This window comes from Mauremys mutica, chromosome 1 (genome assembly GCF_020497125.1).
Source record: "Mauremys mutica isolate MM-2020 ecotype Southern chromosome 1, ASM2049712v1, whole genome shotgun sequence".
Taxonomy (NCBI): domain Eukaryota; kingdom Metazoa; phylum Chordata; order Testudines; family Geoemydidae; genus Mauremys; species Mauremys mutica.
In genome coordinates, this window is record NC_059072.1 from 226993522 (window position 1) to 227006244 (window position 12723).

The window sequence follows — 12723 nt, forward strand, 5'->3', positions numbered from 1 at the left end:
ATTATCTCTGTAATACCAGGATGGAAAAATTTACAGGGTCTAACTTATAAAAACTGGAGAGACTTCCCCTCCCTCCTCAGAATAATCAAAGTAACAGCAAACAGAAATAAAGATATTCCTTCAGCAAACACACAATTGCAAATGTAGAAGTCCGCCTTTCTAATACTCACTAGACTGAATAGAAGAAAATACTTCAGGGAACTTGGAGAACTTGAAGAATATGTCTGGCCTCTCTTAGATCCAAAAAGAGAACAACAAGCCAAACAAAGGACACAGACAAAGCCTTCCCTCCACAGAGATTTGAAATTATCCTGTCCCTTGATTGGTCCTCTGGTCAGGTGTTCATCAGGTTACTGAGCTTGTTAACCCTTTACAGGTAAAAGAGACTTTAACCCTTAACTATCTGTTTATGACAGGGTCATAGGGGAACACATGCTAAATATGAGTCAACAGTGAAACACTGTTGCAAAAAAAAAGAAAACATCATTCTGGGATGTATTAGCAGCGTAAGTTTGTATGCAAGACACACGAAGTAAATCTTCCACTCTACTCCATGCTGATTAGGCCTCAGCTGGAGTATTGTGTCTAGTTCTGGGCGCCACATTCCAGGAAAGATGTGGACAAATTGGAGAAAGTCCAGAGAAGAGCAACAAAAATTATTAGAAATCTAGAAAATATGACTTATGAATAAAGATTGAAAAAAATGGGTTTGTTTAGTCTGGAGAAAATAAAACTGAGGGGGAACACGATAACAGTTTTCAACTACATAAAAGATTGTTATAAAGAGGAGGGAGAAAAATTGTTCTTCTTAATCTCTGAGGATAGGGCAAGAAGCAATGGGCTTAAATTGCAGCAAGAGCGGTTTAGGTTGGACATTAGGAAAAACTTCCTGTCAGGACGGTTAACCACTGGAATAAATTGCCTAGGAAGGCAGTAGAATCTCCATCATTAGATATTTGTAAGACCAGGTTAAACAAACACCTGTCAGGGATGGTCTAGATCAGTGGTTCTCAAACTAGGGCCGCCGCTTGTTCAGGGAAAGCCCCTGGCGGGCTGGGCCGATTTGTTTACCTGCCCCATCTGCAGGTTCGGCCGATCGCGGCTCCCACTGGCCGCAGTTCGCCGCTCCAAGCCAATAGGGGCTGCAGGAAGCGGCGTGGGCCGAGTGACATGCTGGCCGCCCTTCCTGCAGCCCCCATTGGCCTGGAGCGGCAAACTGCGGCCAGTGGGAGCCACGATCAGCCAAACTTGCGGACACAGCAGGTAAACAAACCGTCCCAGCCCGCCAGGGGCTTTCCCTGAACAAGCGGCGGCCCTAGTTTGAGAACCACTGGTCTAGATAATACTTAGTCCTGCCTTGAGTGCAGGGGACTGGACAAATGACCTCTTGAGGTCCCTTCCACTCCTGCACGTCTATGAAGCATGAGGATTTATCGCTCAACCCCTCCACATTTTCAAAAAAAACAAAATCCTGATCATAGATGTTCTCAATATCCATATAAATGGCAAGCCTTTTTAAATTATACTAAGCACCTGGCCTCATTGATATCTCGTGAGAATGAGTTCCACAATTCATAATTTACTTTTGTCAGGTTTAAATGTATTTCCTTTTAGTTTCATTTATATCCCCTTGGTTTTGTATTATGAGAAAGGACAAGTAGGAGAGCCTAGATAAGTTACCATTCATTATTTTGTATAATCCTCTCTCTCCTCTATGTTAAGCAGTTCTGTATGAAGAGAGGTTAAAAAAACGAGGAGTGTCTCTCTGCCTCTTATCATTTGTCACCAGTTGCTGGAGACCTTCTATTTTTTTGAGACAGGATGACCAGAAATGAACATAGCATTCAATCCTAACAATCTATTTGCTTTTTTGGACCTACACATGGAGAAAATGTTTTCAGGGAGTTGCACACAATATTTCCCCGAGTGGTTACAATTAAATTAGAGCTCAGTAATGTGCATGTGTAGCACTAACTATTCCTTCCAGTGTACATTACTTCGTATTTGTAAACACTGAATTTCTTGCCGTTGTGCTGCCCATTCACTTCGTTTTGTTAGATCTGTCTGATGCTGTTCAGTTTCCTCTAGTCCTGATTAACCTAAATAAATTCTGTCACTTCACTGTCCTCTTCCTTTTCCAAATAACAAACAAAACAAACAAACAAACACTGGTCCTAGTACAAACCTTAGGGGCACCAGACATTTTACAATGTTATCTTAAAAGCCTCCTGCGAGGGATTTTATCTAAGACTTTTTGAAACTCTAAATAAATAATGACAGGTTTCAGAGTAGCAGCCGTGTTAGTCTGTAGTCTCCTTTATGCAAATGTTGTGAGCACATTCAAGGATTTCTAGTAAACGATAGAGGAATGAGTACATAGTTTACCATGCTGGTTTCTCCCTTTTATATCTTGTTCATCTAGGTGATTTATAATTCTATTTTTATCCTAATTTCAACCACTTTTCTACTACTGAAGTGAGGCTTACTGGTATAATTCCCAAAACTGACTAACAATTTCTCCAGTATTGTAGCTGATTTTAATGAGACTGCATGTTTGTTTTGTTAGCAATTCATTTTTTTCCCAGCATTTCCTCTTTTAACATTTCACTCTCTGACAATATCAATTTACTTCATCTACATTAACTGATGGATTTCTGTGGACAACATCCCTACCTCTTTTCTTCTCCTGTTACACAAGCCATAGCACTACAAGCAAGAAAGAAAGGAAGAAACTTCCCTTCAAGCTCAAAATGTTATGCTGTGATCAACCAGAAAAGTAATGGCTCCCTGCCCCCTCAAAGAATTATCACACTTTTTCCACAACTACAAACCCCGGAAGGCCAACAATTTAGAGACAAGAGATTAGGGCCCATGTTCTAGCCTCTGCTGTGGCCCCTGTATGCCAGCTCTACGGGCAAAAGAAGCCACAAAACCATTTTAAACCAAACCCATGGAATATACCTCCAGCATAAGGAAGATTTCTAAATGGCACAGAATTATCAAAATGGCCCTAATGCTGAGTCTCTCCACAGTCCACACCGCATAGTGGCCTCCTGAGAGGAGGGAGAAGGAAGCAGGCTGGGACATACTGCCTTCTAGCTATTATGAACTACTTCCTGAGGTTGCCATAGCAGTACAAGATAAATTAGAGCAATCCCTACAGCCACTCTAGTTCAAGATGGAGACTTCTCCATTCCCTATCTGTAGAGCCCTGAGAAATTATATTATTCTTTATAATTTACTGTTAATTTTGTTTTATTGTAGGAGGCCCAGGGGGCAGGAGGAGGGTCTACCTATCTGTTTAGAGAATCTGAGGCGCGCAGACATTACATAAAGCACCTTCTCCTTTTGGCCTATGCAGAGCTCAGTTTAACTGCAATCCAGAACTGGAGCATAGGATTCCAGTCTATGTCTCCTACATGGCAACGACAAACAGTACTACTAGCTCCATGAGGCAGCATAAAAGCTTGCATACTAAGCACGAAAACTTCCTTTAAATAAAAAAAGTAAAAGTCATGTTGTCAAACAACTATTTCAAAACAAACGAGTTATCTATTAACACAAGTGAGCCACCTCTTCCTAAAATGGGTGCAACCTTTATCACTGGCAACCACATATTATACACCACTGCTTTATTTTATGTTTCCAGCATTGTATTCTCTGTGGATAAAAACTGATCAAATTGTTTTTATCATTCTTAAAGCATGCAAAGTAAAAAATGATTCAGAAAACTAACATTTTTCTTGCAACAACTTTCCGAAGTTTTTCTTTGTTAGATATTTTTTTTCCTGGAATTTCAATATGTTAGCTATCACCTTTGATGGAGGTGGTTGCTAGCATGGCCAACAGAGGGAATTCAGAGTAAAATTAGAGGACTGAAGTAATGTTTTGTGTAAGACTTTGGACTCCAGAATTTCTTTATTTTCATTAACTGTAAATAAAACCTGAGGTCAAAATCTCTGAGAAACTAGATTTTAGAACATGATATACTATTGTTAAGCTTTGATCCATAGCCAATTAAGAAATTCAGTGTTGTGAAAAAACTTACAAAACTGTAGTTTGGGGTTGATCATATTTTGATTTTGTGAATTAATGAAGATGGTCTTGTTACTACAGATGATCTAGAAAGACAGAATATTTGACTTAACTAATTATTTTTATCTGAATGTGACACAGAAAGCAATTTTACTTTTTCAGTTCTCTTTTTTATGAAGTTCTTGGTTACTGTTATTTTTTGATCCATCTTCATAAACTCCCCAGAAAATCCATCTCTATGGAAAACTTTGAGACACTGATGATAAAGCCTGCCTCAATTATTATAAATATGGTCACATGAACAACTTTTACAAAGCCTGTAGTTATAACAGTCTGCTAATTTACAGTCTCGTCCTGCAAGCACAAAGGGCGAGATCCTGCTATTGGACCCATTCAGGCACAAGGGTTCACTTGTATGGATGCCCCACTGAAGTCACTGGGGCAGGGCAAGTGTGCAGGGGTTCGCTTGTGTGGATCCAGTTGCAGGATGCAAGTTTACTCAAACAAGTAGTACTAGTGAAGTCAATTATAAACCAGTTTATGAATAAACCTCTCTGTACATCATAAGGACCTGGAAGGAATTCTAAAATAAACAAGTAAAAATCACAAAATGTTGCCAGCTAAAGTCACATCCCAGAGCAAGAAAATGCATCCAATACTATAATAAATCACACTCAATTGATACAGTGCTAATATACTATGCTTAAATAAGAGCTATGGAATAAAAGTGTATTAAGAAAAATCACTAATAGATTTGATTTATATAAGTAACTTCAAGATTATCAATCCAGTTCTCCTTTTAAAAATAAGTTCTTTAAGCATTCTTTCTTGTTTGAAATTCTTTTTCCTCTTTCCCAAATGTAAGTAAATTTAAGGCCCAAACCCTGCAAATAGATCCAGATGGGTGAATTCCTGCAAGCATTCATAAGGAGCCCCACTGAATCATGGCAGATCCAAACACACTTTGTCCTTGTCTCAGGGGCGGCTCTAGGATTTGCGCTGCCCCAAGCAGGGCGGCACGCTGCAGGGGGCGCTCTGGCAGTCACCGGAGCCGCGGGACCAGCGGACCTTCCGCAGGCATGCCTGTGGGAGGTCCACCGGAGCCGCCTGCCGCCCTCCCGCGGGATGCCGCCCCAAGCGCGCGCTTGGTGCGCTGGGGTCTGGAGCCGGCCCTGCCTTGTCTACACTTGTAGCAGTGTGTAGGATACTTGTAGCTACACACTGCAGCAAAACGCAGGCTGCGTCCACGCTGCGATGAGTAGCTACACATGGCAGTCAAAGGCTCTGGCAGTGGAGAAAGTTCTGGCAGTGGGAAGGCAGCAGGAGTCAACACTGCTAAAAACCATCAGTGTAGATGGGGGAGGCACTGCTTGGATGCATAGAGAGCCATGTAGGGTATGCAGCCTAAGATTCTGGCGTGTCTGTACCCTCCTCACCTAAGCAGTGTCTCACCCTCTACACTGCTGTTTATACCCATGCCAGAGGGGCATGCAGTGTATGTACTCTCCATACCACCATGAGTGAGTAAAGTAGACATACCCTTTGACTCCCAACAGTGGTACTACAAGTGACTGGCAACATTTTTTCTCTGGATATTATTAAGTAAGCAGCATCTGGAACAGTGGAGGGCATCTGGTCATGGAAGCAACTTCCCCTACTGTACTTTAGAATTTCCTGGACATTATGTAAATCCAAATTAAATGCTCATTAAGAGAAGGCCTGACTGTTTCCAGGGAAACGACACAGTTTAGTCCCTGTAGGCCATAGCCAGTTATACCTGTTTGTCAGCTTAGTCTTGACATTATTTGTTTCTGTTTGATATATAACAAGGATTTCTGAATTACAGCATTTCTTAAATTCCTGACAACAAAATAGAAGTTCAGTGTTTTTCTTCCTAGGTTTAGTTTATTACTAACCAGAGTGTGCTACTAGACTGAGTTAATCAAAATTACTATTCCGCAGGTGGAAAAGAAGAAGACCACCTGCTTACTATACATCAGGTAATTTCATCATTTGTAAGCACACATAATTGTCTACTCTTTGTATTTACATACATTTTAAATGTTGTATTGTTAAGATTTTTTGTGACAGTCCCAGAATAAAACATACTCAGTATGATTCATAAACCTGGAAATATAATAAAAATGTTGTGTATTTATTTTGGTAATCAAAGTTGATCTAGGAATGTCTAATGAAATTTATGATAATACTTAATTTGTTTAAAGTCATAGTCTATGTAAAAATAAATAATATTGCATATATATACCTCCAAAGGATAACAAATAATCTTGCATTCATCCCAAGGGATCCCGAATGACTGTTCATGTACACTGACGTGCAAACAATACACAGGGCTCATATCACCCACTACTAATATGTAAACACCTAGAGCATGAAACAGCAGCTACTGAACAACTATCGCAATATTACAAGACAGTTTAGGGCAGATTAAAAAAAAAGCTATTACATATTTGTGTTTGCCAAAAAAAAAAAACATTTCAAATACAAAGCTGTCTCAAAAAATGCTATATACAAAAGTGACAGTGCAAAGTTTTTTGCTACAATATTTTTAGAGCTGGTAGTATCAGAGAATTACATAGCAAACAATAAACAGTCTTCAGCTGACTATATACACCTTCAACAGTTAGTGGGATACTAATTTGTTTCAGACTCTCTACTCTTTCAGTAGTCTAAAGGAAGAGGGGTGAAACTAGCTAAAGTTACCAAATACTCCATTCCAGTTAAAAATCTCTGATAAATAATAAATATTCAGAATACTTAGCACTTACAATGCATTATACATTAGCTCGTTAAATAGCACATATGGATTCAATGGCATACAACTTTTCTGGATAGCTAAATTCAGAACAACCTAAACATTTTTTTAAAAGCAATAACACAGCATACGGCCTTACCAACAATCCTCATCAAAAATGTAAATCCTCTTTTCTTTCTTTCTTTTTTAAAGGACAAAGATCACGACAAAAAAAGTTTCGTTTTTTTGTCACACAACTAAAATCCCAAATCCAACACTCCAGACAGTTTCACCCTGTGATAGGATTTTAATGCACAGCCCAGGGAAGTTCTACACATATTTTTCCAACTTTCTCGAGAGGTGTCACTTGTCTGCTTAAACCCACGGGCTTATCTACTTCGTATTAAAACACAGTATAACTAGTGGGTCGCGGGGGGTGGAGGGAGAGAAGAGCGCGCGAGTGACACAAATAAACCAGAACAAAAGGCAGAGGAAACTTTCTCCCCAGGGTGCAGCTGATACACCCCCCAATTCCCAAGCAGGCTAAGCCAGGGCAGGAGATTCAGCTGAGGTGGAAATATGTCCTCCCCCCATCCCGCCAACCCTTCCCCTTTAGTGGGGCACAAGGGCTGGGGAACCCAAGTGCCCCCCTTCCCCCGTGGGGCAGAAGGGGTGCAAGCAAACCAGCCGGGCGCCCCCGCCCTCCGGCTCACCCACCTGGTGCAGCGTGTCCGCAGGGAGCTGCGATGCCCTGAACAAGTCGCCCACTTTGCTCCCCCCGGCGGCTGGGGCTGGCGCCGAGCCCCCCTCGGGCGCGGGCGAGCAGCAGAGCGAGTAGAGCTCGGAGTAGCGCTGCTGCTCCGTGTCGCTGAGGGGCAGGAGGAGCCCCGCTCCCCCCGCGGCTGCCCCCCCGGGTCCCTGCTCCATGGGGCGGGGGAGACGGGCGGCGGGAGTGCGGCGCTGCGGGGAGCGAGGAGGCGGCGCTGCAAAGGGGGAAGGTGCCGGCCCCGTTCCCCCGCCTCCGCGGTGCGGCTCTGCAGTGCTCCGGCCGGCGAGCCGCTCACTCAGCACCTTTCCCTCCCTCCCCTCCCGCCTGGCGCAGGCAGCGGCCAGACAGCGGCTTAGCCCGCGCCCGCCAGCGGCCCCCGCAGGCGCAGAGCGGGACGTGCCCGGCCGGCCCGCCGGGAGCCCGCAGTGTCACGGCTGGGGCTGGCCAGCGGGAGCCCGCCGAGGCGCGGGGAGGGGGCGCCGGATTGAGCACCCCTGAGCGGGGCAGAGGGGCCGCGGGGAAGCGCGCAGCTGCCCCAGGGGCGGCAGAGGAGGAGGAATTGCCGCCACCCCCGCTGGGAAGGGAAGGGTGAAGGGAGAGGCGACCACCCCCAGAGGGAAAAGGCTCTGCCGCTTTGGGGAGCTTTGCACAAGCTATTCCGGTCCCGCTGGAAAGACGGGGGTCAGTGAAGGGTTCCCAGGTCAGAGCTAAGGGGGCAGCCTTTTGTGTATGATACTGGAACCACCTGATCCTAGTGCCTATATTCTTAGCTCCCCCCTTTGCATTGTCAGAAAGGTTCAGGATCTCTTTAGTGACTGAGGGCCTGGCTGTGGGGTACTTACATGCCCCCCTTCGATGGAGTGTCTGAGGGCCTGCCAGGCTTCAGTGTGGTTATCCTCACAACACTCCTGCTAGGTAGGGAAGTGCCATTATCCGCACTGTACACAGGGCCGGCTCCAGACCCCAGCGCGGCAAGCACGCGCGTGGGGCGGCCCTTTCCCGGGGGGGCGGCAGGCTGGGCCGGCGGACCTGCCGCAGTCATGCCTGCGGGAGGTCCACCGGAGCCCCGGGATGACCGGACCTGTCGCAGGCATGACTGCGGAGGGGCCGCTCGTCCCGCGGCTCCAGTGGACCTGCCGCAGGCATGACTGCGGACGGTTCGCTGGTCCCGCGGCTTGGCTGGACCTCCGGCAGGCATGACTGCGGCAGCTCAAGCGGAGCCGCCAGACCTGCGAACCGTCCACAGCTGCGGGAGGTCCAGCCGAGCCGCGCGACCAGCGGACCCTCCGCAGTCATGCCCGCGGGAGGTCCGCTGCTCTCCCGGCTCCGGGGCACCTCCCGCGCATGACTGCTTGGGGCGGCCAAAAAGGTAGAGCCGCCCCTGACTGTACAGCTGGTCAGTTCAGTGTGTAGTTTAGGAGTGCTCCTGGATTCCATGATGATGCTAAGCTCTCACATAGCCGTACCCATGAATAACACTTTCTACCATCTCAGGTTGGCTAGGACAGGGGTTCTCAACCTTTTTCTTCCTGAAACCCCCTCTCCCAACGTTCTATAAAAACTCCAGGGCCCAGTGGAGGCAGGGCCTCAGGGCTCCGGGCTTCAGCCACTGGACGGGGGTGGAAAGCTAGGACTTTAGCCCTGTGGGGTGCCAGGGCTCCAGGCTTTTGCCGCTGGGTGGGAGGTAGGCCCTCAGATTTAGGCATAGTTTGACTTCTCTTTTGGAGGAGCAGGGCTCATATCAGCTCCGCACACATGGCGGGACCTGGGGAGGGAGTGCCATCTTCACCCCAAACTCACCTCCGCAGGCCACTCAGCCTGTCTGGATGGAGGGGGTGCAACCAAAAATTATAATTCAAAGTGGGGGCTCAGTTCAAAAAGTCTGAAAACTGCTCAGGGTGCAGGGAGGGGGCAGTTAGGAGCTGTGCACTGTGAGGGGTGTAGCTCAGGGTTCAGGGAGGGAGGGAGGTAGAGTCTGTGTGCAGGCAGGAGGGTAGGTCATCATGCAGGTAGGGGATAGCTAGGGGCTGTGTGCAGGTAAGGTGTAGCTCAGGGTGCAGGGAGGGGTAGCTAAGGGCTGTGTGCAGGCAGGGGGTAGCTCAGAGTGCAGGCAGGGATGTAGGTCAGGGTGCAGGGAGAAGGGTAGCTAGGAGCTGTGTGCTGGGAGGGTTGCTGCTCCCTGAGTGCCAGCCCTGAAGCCAGGTCCCCCTGCCCAGGCAGTTCTTACCAGTTGCATGAGCAGTCAAAGGGGGCTGGGAGTTGAGGAGCAGCCGCAGCCCTGAGGACCAGCAGCAGGATGGGAGTGGGGGAATGCCACAGCAGCTGCCCTCTCCCTGGCACCGGCCAGAGCAGCAGCTGCCCTGCACTGCCCTGCTCTGGCTTCCTGACTCTGACATGGCCAGGGAGGAGGACCTAAGTGCTAACCAGAGTGGGGCAATCCCAAGGGCAAGGCACTGCAGTTTGCGGGGGACAGCAACACCTCCCCTGTGTCTCCCCCCAACTCTGCCCATAGGGGATGCTGGGTTTGTGAACCCCCTTAAACTGGCTTATGGCCCCCGGCTTGAGAACCACTGAGCTAGGAAACACCATCCCATTTGATGAATGATTACTTGGCCTCTGTTATTCATGCCTCAGCATCTCTTGGCTGCATTACTACAGTAATGCAATATTCCTGGGAAAGAAGCCTTCAGTGTTTAGGAATCCTTAACTAGTTTACTTGGTCCTGCCTCAGCACAGGAGGCTGGACTTAGTGACTTCTCAAAGTCCCTCTCAGCTCTATGATTCTAGTATAGAACTCTGCAGTGCATCTACTCAGCAATACTGGCTACCACCGTGAGCACACCAAACTTGTCCTCCACACTCTATATTGGCTTTCCATATCCAGAGAATATCAAATCCAAGTTCAAGGTCTTGGCCCTTGTCTTCAAGGCATTCAGTGGCCTTGGGCTGAAAGAATCTAAAAGCTCAACTAAAGCTATGGAATGAAGTCTGTGGCCAACATTTTTGCTTCTCTGCCACATGGAACTTTCTACAGTAAGTAAAGCTTGCCTGGGCAGGATACAGAGTTTTCTCAGAGGCTAGTCCAAGACTGTGGAATGAATTCCCATAGGAACCACAGATTATCACAAACTTTGCCACCTTCTGCTCCAAGTGCAAGGCACATTTCTTTGACCTTGCCTTCTCTCACACAAATATCTAGAAATGTGTGTGTGTGTGCATGCGCATGTGCATAACATTTAAAAACTTTCAAAACAAAATACTTCACTGCCCACACCTCTGCCCGGGGGAGATGATAAGAGAAGAAACACATGACATATATTAGTCATATCACTTAATGCACGACTGGAAGGTGATCAGATACAGTGCTGATTAGCATAGTATAAACCTATATAGAATAGAAGATTGCATGTTTTGCGCAGAGGTCGAGGGAGGAGACCTGTGTGGTATGAATGGGGGATGTGGGTGTGGAGGTAATATGTTGCAAAAGATGAAATCGTAGGTTGCAAGAAGGAGTTAACTAGTAATTTCCTGGCTCTTATATGGTTGTGTTGGTGGAATATGCACCTGAGCAAACTTAACAGGTTTTTATTAAAGATTTGTTTTGTTTAGTGGAATTTCCCATTTGTTTAAGATGCCTGTATCAACACTGATACTGATTGTGACTTGGATAGCTATCAAAGCTGATATATAATATCATCTCAAATTCCTATTGTAGACTTCTACTTCAACATTCCTCTTACATTGTTCCCATGTTCCTTCTGCCCTCACCCCCAGTCCAGTTTCCCTTTATGTTTCTTCCACTCACATGTTTGATACCCACCATGTCCCAATATTCCCCTACCAAATTCAACTTTTAAACACTGGTTAACATTTAAAAGCTGAGTGTGGGGGGAACTAGGGGTGTGGAGGGAAAGATGGGGAAGCATGATGTAAATAGGGCTGTTGGGTGAGGCTGAGTCAATACATGTGTGGGTATAGAGAGAAAGGTGATACTTTGTGGAATGGTAAATAATGATGGAGACAGGTTAGTTACACATAAGCCCTTTCATTTTCAGTTTAAACCAATTTTTACAGAAAAAATCCCAGGTTTTACAAAAAGTATTATTTTCCCCCCCAATTTTCACCCTACTTTTGTATCATTCAAATATATATAAAAAATTGTTTTATTAGGAAAAGACAATAGATTGCATGAGATATATGTATTATGATAATACGTTAGCCTGTGTGTATATGTAAAGCTCCCTGATGAAGTCTATGTATTAGTTTAGAAGATACACACAATAAACGAACAGGCACTCGCACAAGCTCTGAAGTGCATGTGCATCTAAACATACTGATGAATCTCACACTCACCATGTATACATTTCAAGCTGTTAGCCGATTACAGTTTAAACATCGGACACACTAAAATGGCAAGAAAACGAAAATCTGTATCAGAATACGTTTCACAACACAAGGAAATATTCAAAGGTTTTAAAAAAAAAACAGGAGAAAAGGATGACGTTGAATCTGTGCACTCAGATGGTGTGGCGCAATTATTAAAGGTAAATATTTATAGGCTAATAGTTCTAAGTCTGCAGCAGTAAACTTTATTCAAATGAAAAGTTTTATTTGGGGATTAGAGATATATTGTTTTCTTAAACTCAGAGGTGGCATTATGTTTTGAGTTCTGTTTTAGTTCTGCAATTCCATTCATCAAAGTGTTAATCTACTGAATACTTTTCCCCCGTCCTTCCATCCACCAAAATAAACCCCAATATTTACCCAGAAAAAATAATAGTTTTTTCCACCAATTTTCACCTCTTTTTGTTCTTGTCCTGGGAAAAATTAAATAAAATAAAATCTGACAACAAAGGGCCATAGTTATACAGAACAACGTGGATTGTTTGGTAATGTGGGGTTATGTAAACAACATGTGTTTTAACACAGCCAAATACCAGGTCATAAACCTAGGAACAAAGAATGTAAGTCATATTTCTAAAGAGAGGAACTGTGTCGTGTGGCAGGGGGAGGGTTGGTGTCCATGCCTGGCAGTACCACCTAGTAGCAATACTCTGGCTGTGTCACCGGTGGCAGGAGTCTGCGGCTGCATTGCCCGGGGATAGGTTCCAACCCAAGGCCCAATAAAACAATAATTCAAAATATAGAGCCTGCGGGTGGGCAC

General features: G+C 45.4%; 1 protein-coding gene across 7 annotated transcripts in view; it reads right to left on the reverse strand.

Annotated features, from left to right (window-relative positions):
• The window catches only part of REPS2 (RALBP1 associated Eps domain containing 2), a 158004-nt gene extending 150142 nt beyond the window's left edge, over nucleotides 1-7862 (reverse strand). For all 7 annotated transcript variants that reach the window (XM_045021781.1, XM_045021377.1, XM_045021638.1 and 4 more), the window contains exon 1: nucleotides 7508-7862. In XM_045021781.1, the coding sequence (XP_044877716.1) occupies nucleotides 7508-7717 (210 nt within the window). In that variant the 5' untranslated portion in view covers nucleotides 7718-7862. The remainder of the gene's footprint in view (nucleotides 1-7507) is intronic.
• Between the last annotated feature and the right edge of the window lie 4861 nt (nucleotides 7863-12723).